This window comes from Pristis pectinata, chromosome 29 (assembly GCF_009764475.1).
Source record: "Pristis pectinata isolate sPriPec2 chromosome 29, sPriPec2.1.pri, whole genome shotgun sequence".
Taxonomy (NCBI): Eukaryota; Metazoa; Chordata; class Chondrichthyes; order Rhinopristiformes; family Pristidae; genus Pristis; species Pristis pectinata.
Window position 1 is genome coordinate 20,745,155 of NC_067433.1, and position 14,746 is coordinate 20,759,900.

At 48.5% G+C, this 14,746-nt stretch overlaps 1 protein-coding gene across 1 annotated transcript in view; it reads left to right on the forward strand.

The window, feature by feature from the left end:
• The window catches only part of dmtn (dematin actin binding protein), a 68,157-nt gene that overhangs the window by 27,162 nt on the left and 26,249 nt on the right, over positions 1-14,746 (forward strand). The window contains exons 9-12 of the mRNA XM_052040761.1: positions 1,921-2,070; positions 7,402-7,520; positions 11,846-11,951; positions 14,475-14,539. Of these exons, the coding sequence (XP_051896721.1) occupies positions 1,921-2,070; positions 7,402-7,520; positions 11,846-11,951; positions 14,475-14,539 (440 nt within the window). The remainder of the gene's footprint in view (positions 1-1,920; positions 2,071-7,401; positions 7,521-11,845; positions 11,952-14,474; positions 14,540-14,746) is intronic.

Here is a 14,746-nt window from a genome sequence, read left to right on the forward strand (position 1 = left end):
AGCGAAGTTAGAGCTGGAGCCAAAGGTTGGGGTATGTTCAGAATCCAAAGAAGGGAGAAAATAAACTGCGTGGGCAAATTGTCGAGGAATATAAAAGCAGACATTTAGAACAACAAATTTCATGACATATGTCAGTGATAATAAACCTGATTCTGATTCTGTTAAGTATATGGAAACAAAGGTCGATGTCCAAGTGAACATAGTCCAGTAGGGGATGAGCTGGGGAAATAGTTCTGGAGAACAAGGAAATGGTAGAGTTACACTGAGAATCTGCAGCTGTCTATGTTGGAAACATCCCATTAATACTGAATAATGTAGGGTCAGTCGGCATGGCTTTGTGAGGGGCAGGTCGTGCCTCACGAGCCTGATTGAATTCTTTGAGGATGTGACAAAGCACATTGATGAAGGTAGAGCAGTGTATGTGGTGGACATGGATTTTAGTAAGGCATTTGATAAGGTTCCTCATGGAAGGCTTATTCAGAAAGTCAGGAGGCATGGGATCCAGGGAAACTTAGTTGTATGGATTCAGAATTGGCTCGCCCATAGAAGAGGGTGGTGGTAGATGGAGCGTATTCTGCCTGGAGGTCGGTGACCAGTGGTGTTCCGCAGGGATCTGTTCTGGGACCCCTGCTCTTTGTGATTTTTATAAATGACTTGGATGAGGATGTGGAAGGGTGGGTTAGGAAGTTTGCTGATGACACGAAGGTTGGTGATGTTGTGGATAGTGTAGAAGGTTGCTGTAGATTACAACAGGACATTGGTAGGATGCAGAGCTGGGCTGAGAAGTGGCAGATGGAGTTCAGCTCGGAAAAGTATGAAGTGATACACTTTGGAAGATCAAATTTGAAGGCAGAATACAAGGTTAATGGCAGGACCCAGCAGTGCGGAGGAACAGAGGGATCTTTAGGTCCACATCCATAGATCCCTCAAGGTTGCCACTCAGGTTGATAGGGTTGTTAAGAAGGCCTATGGTGTGTTGGCCTTCATTACTCAGGGTATTGAGTTCAAGAGCTGTGAGATAATATGGAAGCTCTATAGAACTCTGGTGAGACCACACTTGGAGAATTGTGTCCAGTTCTGGTCGCCTCATTATAGGAAGGATGCGGAAGCTTTACAGAGGCTGCAGAGGAGATTTACCAGGATACTGCCTGGATTGGAGAGCATGTCTTACGAGGATAGGTTGAGTGAGCTCAGGCTTTTCTCTTTGGAGAGAAGGAGGATGAGAGGTGATTTGATAGAGGTGTACAAGATGATAAGAGGCATAGATCGAGTGGACAGTCAGAGACTTTTTCCCAGGGCGACAATGGCTAATACAAGGGGACATAATTTTAAGGTGATTGGAGGAAGGTATAAGGGGGATGTCAGGGGTAAGTTTTTTTTACACAGAGTGGTGGGTGTGTGGAACACACTGCATGCAGGGGTTTTGGGGGCAGATACATTAGGGACATTTGAGAGACTCTTAGACACATGAATGATAGAGAAATGGGGAGCTATGTGGGAGGGAAGGGTTAGATAGATCTTAGAGCAGGATAATATGTCGGCACAACATTGTGGGCTGAAGGGCCTGTACTGTGCTGTAGTGTTCTATGTGGCAGAGGAACTGAGTACCTACCATCACCAGAGGAATAGTATCAGGCAAATTAATGAGTCCAACGTTGATAAGTACTCCTGCTTGTATGGCCTGCGTCCTGGAATCCCTCTGAGGTAGCAGATGCATTGGTTGTAACCTTCCAAAAGTGACACAAAATTCCCTCCCCATTCCCACCGTCCCCTCCTTTCCTTAACCCAGCTTCATTCCATATGGAAGTCTCCTGACTTTTGTCCTCTATCCTCTCCCTTCCTGCTCTTGGCTTCCTGTTCAATCTGTGAGGTGGATTCCGAAGGTCTCATTCCATGGATTGTTTTGTACTCTTGTTGCAGAACCGTTCCCTGTGCTTCCACAGAGCAAATATATTGAGGACCTGATCATTGAATCGTCCAAGTTTCCAGCAGCTCAGCCTCCTGACCCCAACGCTCCAGCCAAGATCGAGACCGAGTACTGGCCCTGCCCACCTTCGCTGGCTGTTGTGGGTAAGGTAGAAACGGCAGACACCCGTCTCCTTCACCGTGCTTCCAGCCCAACCTTTCCACAGGCCTGCTTACGGTGCTCCGCGCAGGTCGCTGCTGCGGAGATTGGTCTTTGCAGATTTTAGGCCAGCATCTTCGCAGGGAGTCTGTCGTTCATTTCTCCCAACACACCCACCAGTCAGTGGTGTGTCCTGAGGACGTTGTACCTGCTGAATCCCCTCCCACCCTGTCCACCCTCATCTCGTGCACCGTCTGTTACTGAAGCCAGAGGTAACCCTTCGCTTGGGCAAGTCCGCACTGCCCATCGCTCCTCTCGTTCGTGTTCCCATGAAGTTGTTCGGGCTGTTCACTCAATAGTTTTGTATTTTTATCCCTGATCCACTGCCTGGCACGGAGAGGTGAACATTGCCTTCATCACTTCGCCAGCTCTGAAGGTGCAGTTTCCATGGATATGGTCAAAGGCCAAAGGAAAACGCCACCTTGACCTGTGTTCCACACCCTCCCTCTGTCTACACAGAGCTGGACCGGGGCTGAATGGCCAAATGGTGCCGAGTTCTAAACCCGGAGCTTTTTTCTGATGCAGCCTCTGCACACATATAATTACAGAGTCTGAAAGGTACCTGGATAGGAAGGGCAGAGGGGGACTTGGGCCTAATGTGGGCAAATGGGATCAGTGTAGGTAGGTCCTGATGCAGGGTTTCGACCTGAAACGTCGACAATTCCTTTCCTCCCACAGATGCTGCTTGACCCGCTGAGTTCTTGCAGCAGATTGTTTGTTGCTGCAGAACGTTCCACCACAGGAACAGGCCCTTCAGCCCACAAAGTCTGTGCCGACCATGATGCCAATTTAAACTAATCCCATCTGCCTGGACAGGGTCTGTATCCCACCATTCCCGGCCTGTTCATGTGTCTGTCTAAATGCCTCTTAATTGTTTCTGTCACATCTGCTTCATCACTCCCCCCGGCAGACCGTTCCAGGCACCCACCGCTCTCTGTGGAAAAACAGAACTTACCTAGCAAATCTTTACCCTTTCCCCTGCTCATCCTATGCCTCTCGTATTTTGACATTTCTACCCTGAACTATGCCTCTAGTAATTTTACAAACTTCTATCAGGTCTCCCCTCAACCTCTGTCACTCCAGAGAAAACCCAAGTTTGTCCGACCTCTCCTTATAGGTAATGCTCTCTAATCCAGGCAACATCCTGGCGAACCTCTTCTGCAGCGTCTCCAAAACATCCACATGTAATGCAGTGACCAGAACTACACACAATACTCCAAACGTGGCCTCACCAAGGTTTTACACAGCTGCAACATGACTTGCCAACTTTTATACTCAACACCCCAATCGATAAAGGCAAGCACGCCATTATGCCTTCTACTATCTACTGGTGTTACCACTATCGGGGAGCTGTGGACTTGGATCCTAAGTCTCATCAATGCTCCTTAGGGTCCTGCTACCTACTGTGTACTTTCCTCTTGCACTTCACCTCTCAGTGCAACTCATCCAGATTAAACTCCACCTACCACGTCACTGCTGACGTTTCACAACCTTCCACACTATTCACAATTCCACCAATTTTTGTGACATATGCAAACTTACCAGCTCACCTACATTTATATACATCCCACACACCAGAGGTCCCAGCGCTGATCCCTGCGGAACACCACCGTCACCGGAGTAACACCCCTCCACCACTCCCTCTGTCTTCTGTGGCCAAGCCAATTTTAAATCCAATCTACCAAATCTCCGTGAATCTGATGTGGCTTCATCTTCTGGGTCAGCCTGCAGCCTACCACGAGGGACCTTAGATCATAGAACAGTACAGCACAATACAGGCCTTTCGGCCCACAATGTTGTGCTGACCTTTAAACCTCGCCTAAGACTCTACCTCCCCCATATCCCTCTATTTTAAATTCCTCCATATGCTTATCTAGTAATCTCTTGAACTTGACCAATTTACCTGCCTCCACCACCACCCCAGGCAACGCATTCAATGCCCCAGCCACTCTCTGGGTAAAAAAACCTTCCTCTGATATCCCCCTTGTACTTCCCACCCATTATTTTAAGGCCATGCCCTCTTGTATTGAGCATTGGTGCCCTGGGAAAGAAACACTGGCTGTCTACTCTATCTATTCCTCTTAATATTTTGTACACCTCTATCACGTCTCCTCTCATCCTCCTCTCCAAAGAGAACAGCCCTAGCTCCCTTAGTCTCTCCTCATAATCCATACTCTCCAATCCAGGCAGCATCCTGGTAAATCTCCTCTGCACCCTTTCCAGTGCTTCTATATCCTTCTTATAATGAGGTGACCAGAACTGGACACAGTAAGTGTGGTCTAACCAGAGTTTTGTAGAGCTGCATCATTACCTCGCGGCTCCCAAACCCGATCCCGTGACTTATGAAAGCTAACATCCCATAGGCTTTCTTAACCACCTTATCCACCTATGAGGCAACTTTCAGGGATCTGTGGATATGAACCCCCAGATCCCTCTGCTCCTCCACACTACCCAGAATCCTGCCATTAACCTTGTATTCCTGCCTTGGAGTTTGTCCTTGCAAAGTGTACTACCTCACACTTCTCTGGATTGAACTCCATCTGCCACTTGTCAGCCCAGCTCTGCATCCTATCAATGTCCCTCTGCAATCTTCGACAGTCCTCCACCTTGTGCAATGCTTTACTAAAGTCCACGTCTACAATATCCACTGCCCACCGTTAAATATCTTTGTCACCTGCTCAAAAAAAAACTCAATCGTTTGTAAGATATGACCTCCCCCACGTAAAGCCATGCTGACTATTCCTAATAAGTCTATGCTTTTCCAGATTGAGTAGTCCTATCCCTAAGAATCCTCTCCAGTGATTTCCCTACCACTGGTGTAAGGCTCACCGGCCTGTAATGTGCTGGATTATCCCTGCCGCCTTTCTTAAACAAAGGAATGACACCGGCTATTCCCCTGGGTCCTGAGACCTCACCTGTGGCTAAAGTGGATACAGTTAAGGCTCCAGCAATCTCCTCTCCTGCCTCCCTCAATAAACCTGGGATAGATCCCATCAGCCCTGCGGACTTGTCCACCTTAATGTTCTTCAGAAGACCCAACACCTTCTCCTTCTTGACGTCAACGTGCCCTAGAACATCAGCAAACCAGCCCTTGATCTCACTCTCCTCGTGTCCTTCTCCTTGGGGAATACCGATGCAAAGTATTCATTCTGTACCTCGCCCACTTCCTCCAGCTCCAAACACAACTTCCCTCGGTCCTTGAGTGGTCTCACCCTCTCCCTAGTTACCCTCTTGTTTTCAATCTATGTGTAAAATGCCTTTCGCTCTCCTGATTCCCTGTGTAAGTTCTCTCCTGCATCCTCAAGAGCTCTGTCCGCTTTCAGCTTCCTAAACCTTACATGAGCTTCCTTTGCCTTTTTGACTAAATTGGCAACATCTCTTCTCATCCAAGGTTCCCAAGCCTTGCCATCCTTGTGTTCTTTCCTTACTGGAACACGTTGGTCCTAAATTCTGACCAATGACTCCTGTGTGTCAGATTATCCAGTAACAGCTGCTCACAATCTGCTCTCCCCAGCTCCTGCCCAATACTGTTGGAATTCACCTACCCCCAACTTAGTGCTTTCCCCTGAGGTCCAGTCATATCCTGATCCATAACTGAAATTTTTCTTTGGATAATTAGAAGTTAAGTAGGATTATCAATAACTTGAACAGAAGTGTTGGCCCATTTCTAGATTATGTTGAAGTGTTCTTTGAGGAATGTACACTGACTACAGAAGTTACCGTGTGACAGAGTGTCCACACAGCACTCTTGCATAAAGAGATTTGCCGTGATCGTGGTCTGCTCTTCCCTCAGTGAATTACCTCCGAGCTCTTCTCTCCACACCTTCTGAAGGCTGAGGTTTTGCTGGGATCCTTTCCCACAAACTTCAGTGCGTCACCGATAGTAAACGTGCACATTCTAGCTCATGAGGAAGTTGTCAGTGAGCTGTGGAACTTTGGAGAGCGTCATAACCAAAACCAATCTCCTTCTCTCCCAGAGCTGCCTTTCAAGTGCAGTCTGTCTGGATCCTCGAGCTCCTGTCCTGAGGTAAACTGTAGAAAGAGAAATAAAGGACTGCAGATGCTGGAATCTAGATAAAAAAACAACAAGACACTGGAGGAACTCAGCAGGCCAGGCAGTCCTCCATGGATGCTGCCTGGCCTGCTGAGTTCCTCCAGCATCTTGCTGAGGTAAACTGTGCCTGAGCCCACCGAATGTCAGGACGGGAGTTTGAGGATTCCGATTTGCCCAAAGTGACAGCCTGCACTTTATTCCCCTCCCCAATCCACTTCAGCATCTCCCCCCTCCCCTCGCCAGAACCTTCCTGCAGACAGTTCCCACCCAGTAGCTAACCGTGACCCCAGGGTCCGGTGGTCAGAGTGCACATTCTGCGGTGTCCGAGTTCGAGCCAGGTCGGATATGTGGAACGCTCAGATAAGGTAAAAATAGAAACAGCTGGAAATCCTCAACAAGTCAGTCAGCAACTGTGGAGAGAGACACAGAGTCAAAGTTTCAGGTCGATTAGAACTAAGAAAACAATGTCAAAGTCGAGTTTACTGTCATATGCATAAGTACATGTGTGCACAGGTGCAATGAAAAACTTAACGCAGCAGCATCACAGGCACAGAGCATCAGATCAGCAGCATTCACAAGAAAAACGTAAACATAAATTACACACAATTTTTACAAGAAGGAACACAATAGAACAAAACAAAAACAGAGTCCATTTTAATGCAAGGTGATCAAAGTGTTGCTAAACTGCAGTAATTAGGGTTGAGCCAGTTGGTTCAAGGACCAAATGGTTGAAGGGAAGTCGCTGTTCCTGAACCTGGTGGGGTGGGACTTCAGGCTTCTGTACCTCCTGCCCGATGGGAGCTGCGAGAAGATGGCACAGCCCGGATGGTGGGGATCTTTGATGATGGATGTCACCTTATGAAGCAGCACCTCCTGTAGTTACTACCGATGGTGAGGAGGGATCTGCCCGTGATGTATTGGGCTGAGTCCACTACTCTGCAGCTTTTTGTGTTCCTGCATGTTCACCTAGCTGTCCCAGACCGTGATACAACCAGTCAGGACACTTCCAGTGGTCCATCTGTCGAAGTTTGTTAGGGTGTTCGGTGACGTGCCTGTTTGAAGTTGCCGAGAAGGCAGGTGGTGAGGGAGCAGTGGAGAGAACCCGAAAGCTCTGAGGCGGGCGGTATTTTCCCACACTGTGAAGTACACGGTCCAGGTCTAGACTGAAGCCTCCAGCCGTCACGTCCTTTAGTTAATGGCAGGTTGATGTCATTCCTTCCAGAGAAAGAGTGGAGGAGAAGGATTGCGTCAAAAACCGGTGAGGAGGACGAGGAGGAGGAAGACGATGAAACTGATGAAATGAGACAACTACGTGAGATTCAAAGGAAGGAGCTGAACAAGGTGAGGGTGTGCCTGGGCCTGGGCAGTGTTACACGGTTCAGAGGAAAGTGTTTTTGGATCAAAGTCAATTTATGACAAAGAAGGAGGCCATTTGGCCCATCACATCTGTCCTGGTGAGAAAAGACCTCCTCAGTCCGATCTTTGGGTATGCAGCCCTGCAGGTGTTGGCTGTTCACGAGAGCAGGAGCAGGCCACTTGGCCCCTCAAACCTGTCCCACCATTTCAGTATGATTGTGGCAGATCTGCCCCAGGCCTCATCTCCTGTGCCTATTCCCAAAGACCTCAATTCCCCGATAAGAACCTAAGAAACAGGAGCAGGAGTCGGCCATCTGGCCCGTTGAGCCTGCTCCGCCATTCAATAAGATCATGGCTGATCTGGCTGTGGACTCAGATCCACCTACCTGCCTTTCCCCCATAACCCTTAATTCCCCTACTATGCAAAAATCTATCTAACTGTGTCCTTAAATATATCTAATGAGGTAGCCTCTACTGCTTCCCTGGGCAGAGAATTCACAGATTCACTACTCTCTGGGAAAAACAGTTTCTCCTCATCTCCATCCTAAATCTACTCCCCCGAATCTTGAGGCTATGTCCCCTAGTTCTAGTCTCATCTACCAGTGGAAGCAACTTTCCTGCATCTATCTTATCCATCCCGTTCATAATTTTATCTGTTTCTATAAGATTCCCTCTCATTCTTCTGAATTCCAGCAACTATAGTCTCAGGCGACTCAATCTCTCCTCATAGGCTAAGCCCTCATCTCCAGAATCAACCTGGTGAACCTCCTCTGCACCGCCTCCAAGCCAGTATTCCTTTCCTCAAGTAAGGAGGACAGAACTGCACGCAGTACTCCAGGTGCGGCCTCACCAGTACCCTGTACAGTTGCAGCATAACCTCCCTGCTCTTAAGTTCAATCCTTCCGGCAACGAAGGCCAACAATCCATTTGCCGCCTTGATAACCTGTTGCACCTGCAAAGCAACCTTCTGCGATCCATGCACAAGCGCTCCCAAGTCCCTCTGCACAACAGCATGCTGCAATCTTTCACCATTTAAATAATAATCTGATCTTCTATTTTTCCTTCCAAAGTGGATGACCTCACATTTACCAGCATTGTACTCCATCTGCCGGACCCTTGCCCACTCACTTAACCCATCTGTATCTCTCTGCAGACTCTCCACATCCTCTGCACAATTTGCTTTTCTGCACAGTTTGCCTTTCCTCTCAATTTAGTGTCATCAGCAAACTTAGAGATGTGCACTCAGTCCCTCTTCCAAATCATTAATGTATATCGTGAACAGTTGTGGACCCAGCACCGAGCCCTGCGGCATCCCGCTCACCGCTGATTGCCAACCAGAGAAACAGCCATTTATCCCAACTCTCTCCTTCTATTGGTTAACCAATACTCTATCCTGTTAATACATTACCCCAACTCCATGCTTCCTTATCTTATGGACCTTTCAAACACTTGCCTACCTCCACGTCAAACACCTCCAAGTGGTCCAGCCTCCAGCACCTGCAGAGTAAAAGGTTCCAGACCTTCACCACCTTCCGTGAGCAGAGATTCCTACACACCTCGGCTGTAAATGTCGCCCCCTTATCTTGTAACTATGTCCCCTCGTTCAGGACACTCTCTCTTGTGGAAACATGTTAACATCTCCCCATCGTTCCTCCTGGGATTGTTCATTGGCATCATATCTCATTCTTCCAGACTCCAAAACACAGACGTTTAGCTGTCTGTTACAGACAATCCTCTCATCTGGACTGTCTCCTGGTATATCATCCTTCAATAAGGGATCCTGTACACAGTACACCGTACTCCAGGTATACTTTCCCCATTACTGTATAATTGTAAAAATAACTCTCCATTTCTCAGTTCCAGCTCCCTTGCAACAAAGGCCACCGTGCACCTGCCTTACCAATCACCTGCCTTCTAACTTTCTGTTTCACCCCAGATTCCACCCCCCCCTCCCGCCATACTCAGCTCATTTGCAATTTCTCTCCATTTAGATAATAGTCAGCCTTTTGATTGCTAGGATTCAACCCCATCTGCCATTTCTCTGCCCATAACCGTAAGTGATCTGTACCCCGCTGTCTCCCATAACGACCTTCTTCACTGTCCACCGACTCCACCAATTTTTGTGTCGCCTGCAAATTTACTAAACCAAACCATCTACGTTTTCATCCAAGTCATATATATGTATCACCACAAACAACAGAGGTTCCAGCGCTGATCCCTGTGAACACCACTGGGTCAAAGACCTCCAGCCAGAAATAACACCGTTCCACCATTACCCTCTGTCTTCTATGGGCAAGCCGGTTCTGAATCCAATCCACCAAATCATGGATCCCGTACATCTTAATCGTCCTGATCAGCCTCCCATGAGGGACCTTGTCAAACGCCTTACTAAAATCCATGTAGGCAACATCCACAGCTCTACCTTCATCAGTCACCCTTGTCATCGCTTCAAAAAAAAACTCTATCAAGTTAGTAAGCCGTCACCAGCCCCACACAAAGCCATGATGACCATCCCTAATTAGGCCATGCTTTTCCAGATGCGAGTAAATCCTACTCCCTTGAGAATCCTCCCCCATAGCTCCCACCACTGACGTGAGACTCACTGATCGATAATTCCTGGATTCTCCATACTTCCCTCATTAAACAAAGGAACAACATTAGCTACTCTCCAGTCCTCCAGGACCTCGCTTGTGGCTAGAGAGGACACAAAGATTTTCGTCAGGGCCCCAGCAATCTCATCTCCTGCCCCTCTCAATGTCAGCTTCTCTAAATGACCAGCTGTTTCTTCCTTGATTGTAGACTGCAGCATCTTGCCAACAACAGATGGTAAACCAGCTGGCCTGTTGTTTTCTGCTTCTTGCCTTCCTTCCTATCGAACAAGGCACCACATTTGCAGTTTTCCAGTCCGCTGGTGCCATCCAGAACTCCGTGAGGTTTGAAAAACTTCGACAATAGCCCCGCCGTGCAGCCATTTCCTTTGGATGCAAGGCGTTGGGTTCTGGCAACTTGTCCTGTCGTCAGTCCCAGCAGCTTTTCCAGTACTTTGTCCCTTGGGATCAGGATTGTTACAAAGTTCTCTGCTACTTCGAACTGGCCCATTTGTTACCTTTAGGTTAATTACTGTGACCCCCACCATGAAAATATTGCTTTAATTGACCTGTCACTTCCTTGTATCCCACACCTCCTTGTATCCACTCCTCGTGATCCCACTCCTCGTATCCCACTCCTTGTATCCCACTCCTTGTATCCCACACCTTGTATCCCACACCTTGTATCCCACACCTTGTATCCCACTCCTTGTATCCCACACCTTGTATCCCACACCTTGTATCCCACTCCTTGTATCCACTCCTTACCACACCTTGTATCCCACTCCTTGTATCCCACTCCTTGTATCCCACACCTTGTATCCCACTCCTTGTATCCACACCTTGTATCCCACACCTTGTATCCACACCTTGTATCCCACACCTTGTATCCCACACTTGTATCCCACACCTTGTATCCCACTCCTTGGTATCCCACACCTTGTATCCCACACTTCCATGTATCCCACACCTCCTTCGCTATCCTGCTCCTTTCTAACTCCATCCCCCATTTCTCTGCCGTACTTCCGAATTTCCTATCAGTGTCCACTTTGAAAGTTCTATTGTTTCCCCGGTGCCAGCAGCCTTGTGTGGGGGGGATTCTGATCGCCATTGTTGAAGGAGTGCTCCCTGACCACTTCTGAATGGCCGGATGTGACCTGCAGGTTGGTCCTCTGGTTGGTCATACCTGCCACATTCCTCCTGCCCTCTAAACCTTAGATTTCTCAACAACATCTGAATGCTCTATTTAGGCCGACTCCTCTTGTAATCTATCGTTTTCTGGATATCATTCCGGCGATTCTGCACTACACTCTCTCCAAAGTCCTTCCCAAACTGCTGTGCCAGGATTGACTGAGCACTCAGAGGCAGCCTGGAGCACCCACACCCACTCCACACACCAGACTATGCACAAAAACCACTCCGATATGCGAGCGCTCATTCACATGCCAACACGAGCAAATTCACGTGGCCAGGATACACAAATTCATAAATTCATGCAAACACACACATTTTCACATGGTTCACACACGCACACGCACACACACACACACGCACACACACACACACACACACACACCCTCACCTGCTCACACGTGCGTGCCCTACACAACTTTACATGCACGAGGTCCTTGAACACAGATACCAACAGACAAACTCACCCCTGTAACTCTGCAGTTGCGTTGAAGCCTTTTTGCATTGAGCTGCTGTTTCGTTGTGTCCCAGATCCAGTCCGGCCTTGGGAAGATGATATTGAAAGAAGAGTTGGAGAAGTCAAAACCACGAGGGAGGAAATCTCGATCGTTACCAGACAGAACCACCAGGAGTTTCTGTAAGAGTCACTAAACCCAGAATGCTGTTTAATTTTCTTGTAGCATTTGTGGTGTCTTGGGAATTGGAAACAAAAGCTGCTGAGCTTGGTGTGAGTCAGTGCAGCCTTGTCCAGGAAAGCGGTTGCACTTCTCAGGTTCTGCTTGCAGGGGGGTGGATATGGTGCAAGGAACAGGCAGGAGAAGCAGAACTGTTGCAGACGGCGTGGGCCTTCACTGGGATGGAGTGAAAGGTGGTACATCAGCTACGGTTCCATCAGTGCAATCGATAGGTTGTACCTCCGATGGGAAATGGTTCACTGAAGGATGCACCTCAGTCTCTGGGCAATATCGGGCTTTGCCTAAAACCTGCCTTGGCAGCAAGAACACATGTCAGCTTTTGATTAAAATCTTAAAGAGTCCATGTTTGGCATAGAACATCAAATGTTTCTAACAGATCTATCTGTAAAGCAGTATTGTATGTGCCCTCCAAGCGAGGGACACGGTCCGGCGTTGTCAGTCTCACGGCCCCCAGGGTGGGGAAGGTCAGAGGTGCTTCAGTAGGTGCCTTGAGTCTGAATAATCTGGAGACAATCTGCTTGGGGAAAGAAAAGACTTCACACTGCACCCTCTGTTTCCCGTTCACCGTGTCCAGAGACTTCAGGGTAATATAGAACATAGAACAGTACAGCACAGAACAGGCCCTTCAGCCCACAATGTTGTGCTGATGTAGCTATTCCCTCCTACCTACAGAATGCCCATATCCCTGCATCTTCCTCTCATTCATGTAATGATGCAGTTTGTAGCTTTGGAAACACAATGGTCAATTTGCATGCAGCAAGTGAGCACCAACGGCAACACGATCACCCGCAGAGGATCTGGTTTTGAACTAGTGATCAGTGAAGGATAAATATTGGCCCGGGATGCATTGGGAGAGAGGGCGAGAGATCGAGTCTCGCCACCCCCTTAGTGGGAACTCATTCTGTGTTGAATGTCAGGTCAAAGAAATTTGCCTCTGACCTCCGCTCCCTCGTCACTGTTGCTGAATGTGTAACGAGGGCCAGAGACAAGTTCCTTTCACGATAACCCCTGGGAGTGCCAGGATTGGTAGGAGTGTGCCGTACAACACCGTGTTAAATGGGGAAGTCTCAGTAATGTAAAAGCAAAACATCTGCAGGCACTGGAAATCCAAAATAGAAATGGAAGGATCTGGAACTGCTCACCAGTCAGGAAGGACCTGTGGGGAGAGAAGGAGAGCTGACAGTTCAGGCCTGTGTCCCTTCCTCTGCCAACACTTCCAACACAGGAACAGCAGTGAGGAAAATTACCCAGGTAGCTCCTGCTCACATAAAGCAGGACAAATCCAAATGCAAATGCCCCGACCAGTCCGCTCTCGGTCATCATCAAAGTGATGGGAGATATCATGGGCAGTGCTATCCACCGGCATTTACCAGTGCACCTTGGTGCCAAGTCACACCCGGTCAGTGTGTCTGTGGAATGACCGCTACACCTGGTCAGTTTGACTGTCGAATGACCACTACACCCGGTCAGTGTGACTGTCGAATGACCACTACACCTGGTCAGTGTGACTGTCGAATGACCACTGCTGCAAGTCCAGTGCTTGTAATCCTGCCTTTGCCCTTTCCTGCACTGTGCTCAGAGATCGTGCTTTCAATGTGAAACCCGTTCTTATTCAAGCCACTGTTCATGGTTTCTGCGCTCTCTTTATCATCTTTCTGTTACTAATGCTTGTTTCCCAAGGAATATCCCGACACAAGCTGCGTCCAATTCTAGCTCAAACCGTGCCTTTATTGGAAACCAAAGTTCTAATGTTATTAATGACATTCTCAGCATCCCCCCCACCCCCCCCCCCCCCAATGTGACTGAGCGTCTGAGTCGGTGTCAATGCTGAGTGTGGATGGGGCGAGGTGAGGGAGTGTCACTGATGCCAGCCCCGGTCCAGGGTGGGCGATGGAATCCGTCACTCACTGAGAGCAGTGACACGGGTAGATAGGGTGGTGGGGAAGACACTTGGGGTGCTGCCTTCATTGGTCGAGGCACTGAGTATAAGAGGGCTGTGGTTGTAAGGACAGATTTCATATTAGAGTGTAGGAAGCTGAGGGCTAGGAGGTTTACAAAGTTATGAGGAGCAGAGGTGGATCGTGTTTGTCCCAGAACAGTGGAGTCCAGAACGAGAGGGCACAGGTTTAAGGTGAGAGGGGAGAAATTTAAAGGAGATCTGAGGGGCAAGAAGAGGGTCCTCGGATAGGAGGGGAGTCGAGGGATACTGGCCTACTGCAGGCAAATGGGATGGAAGTGGCGTCAAGGCTGGCATGGACCATTCGATGTCCACCTGCCTCGACCCCGTCACCGAGAGGTATCTCAGTGATAGAATGTTCACCAGAAGAACAAATCATTGAACGGATGTATGCTGTGTTTAGATATGTTTCAGTTCCTGCGATGCAGAAACTTTATCCACCTTAATCTGTAATTTTCACTGAATTATAAGTTTATCTGAGCTGATTCTGATGTTGTTGTTTCTACAGCCCCACAGGAATCGGCCCCCAAGTCACCCTCACTCCCCACCCATGGAAGGAATGGGCTCCACAGGGTAAGCAAGGACACCAGGTGTGTTGTGTCGAGACTGCATCAGGTCAAAGCATCGTACAAGGAGGCAGTTGCAAGTTCCAGACCGTAGAATTGTTTAGGCTGAAGGTCGGAGTGTCGATGGACCCTCCACCATCAGATTTCCGAACGGTCCGTGAACCCATGAACACTGCCTCGTTATCCCTCTTTTGCACTATTTATTTATTGTTGT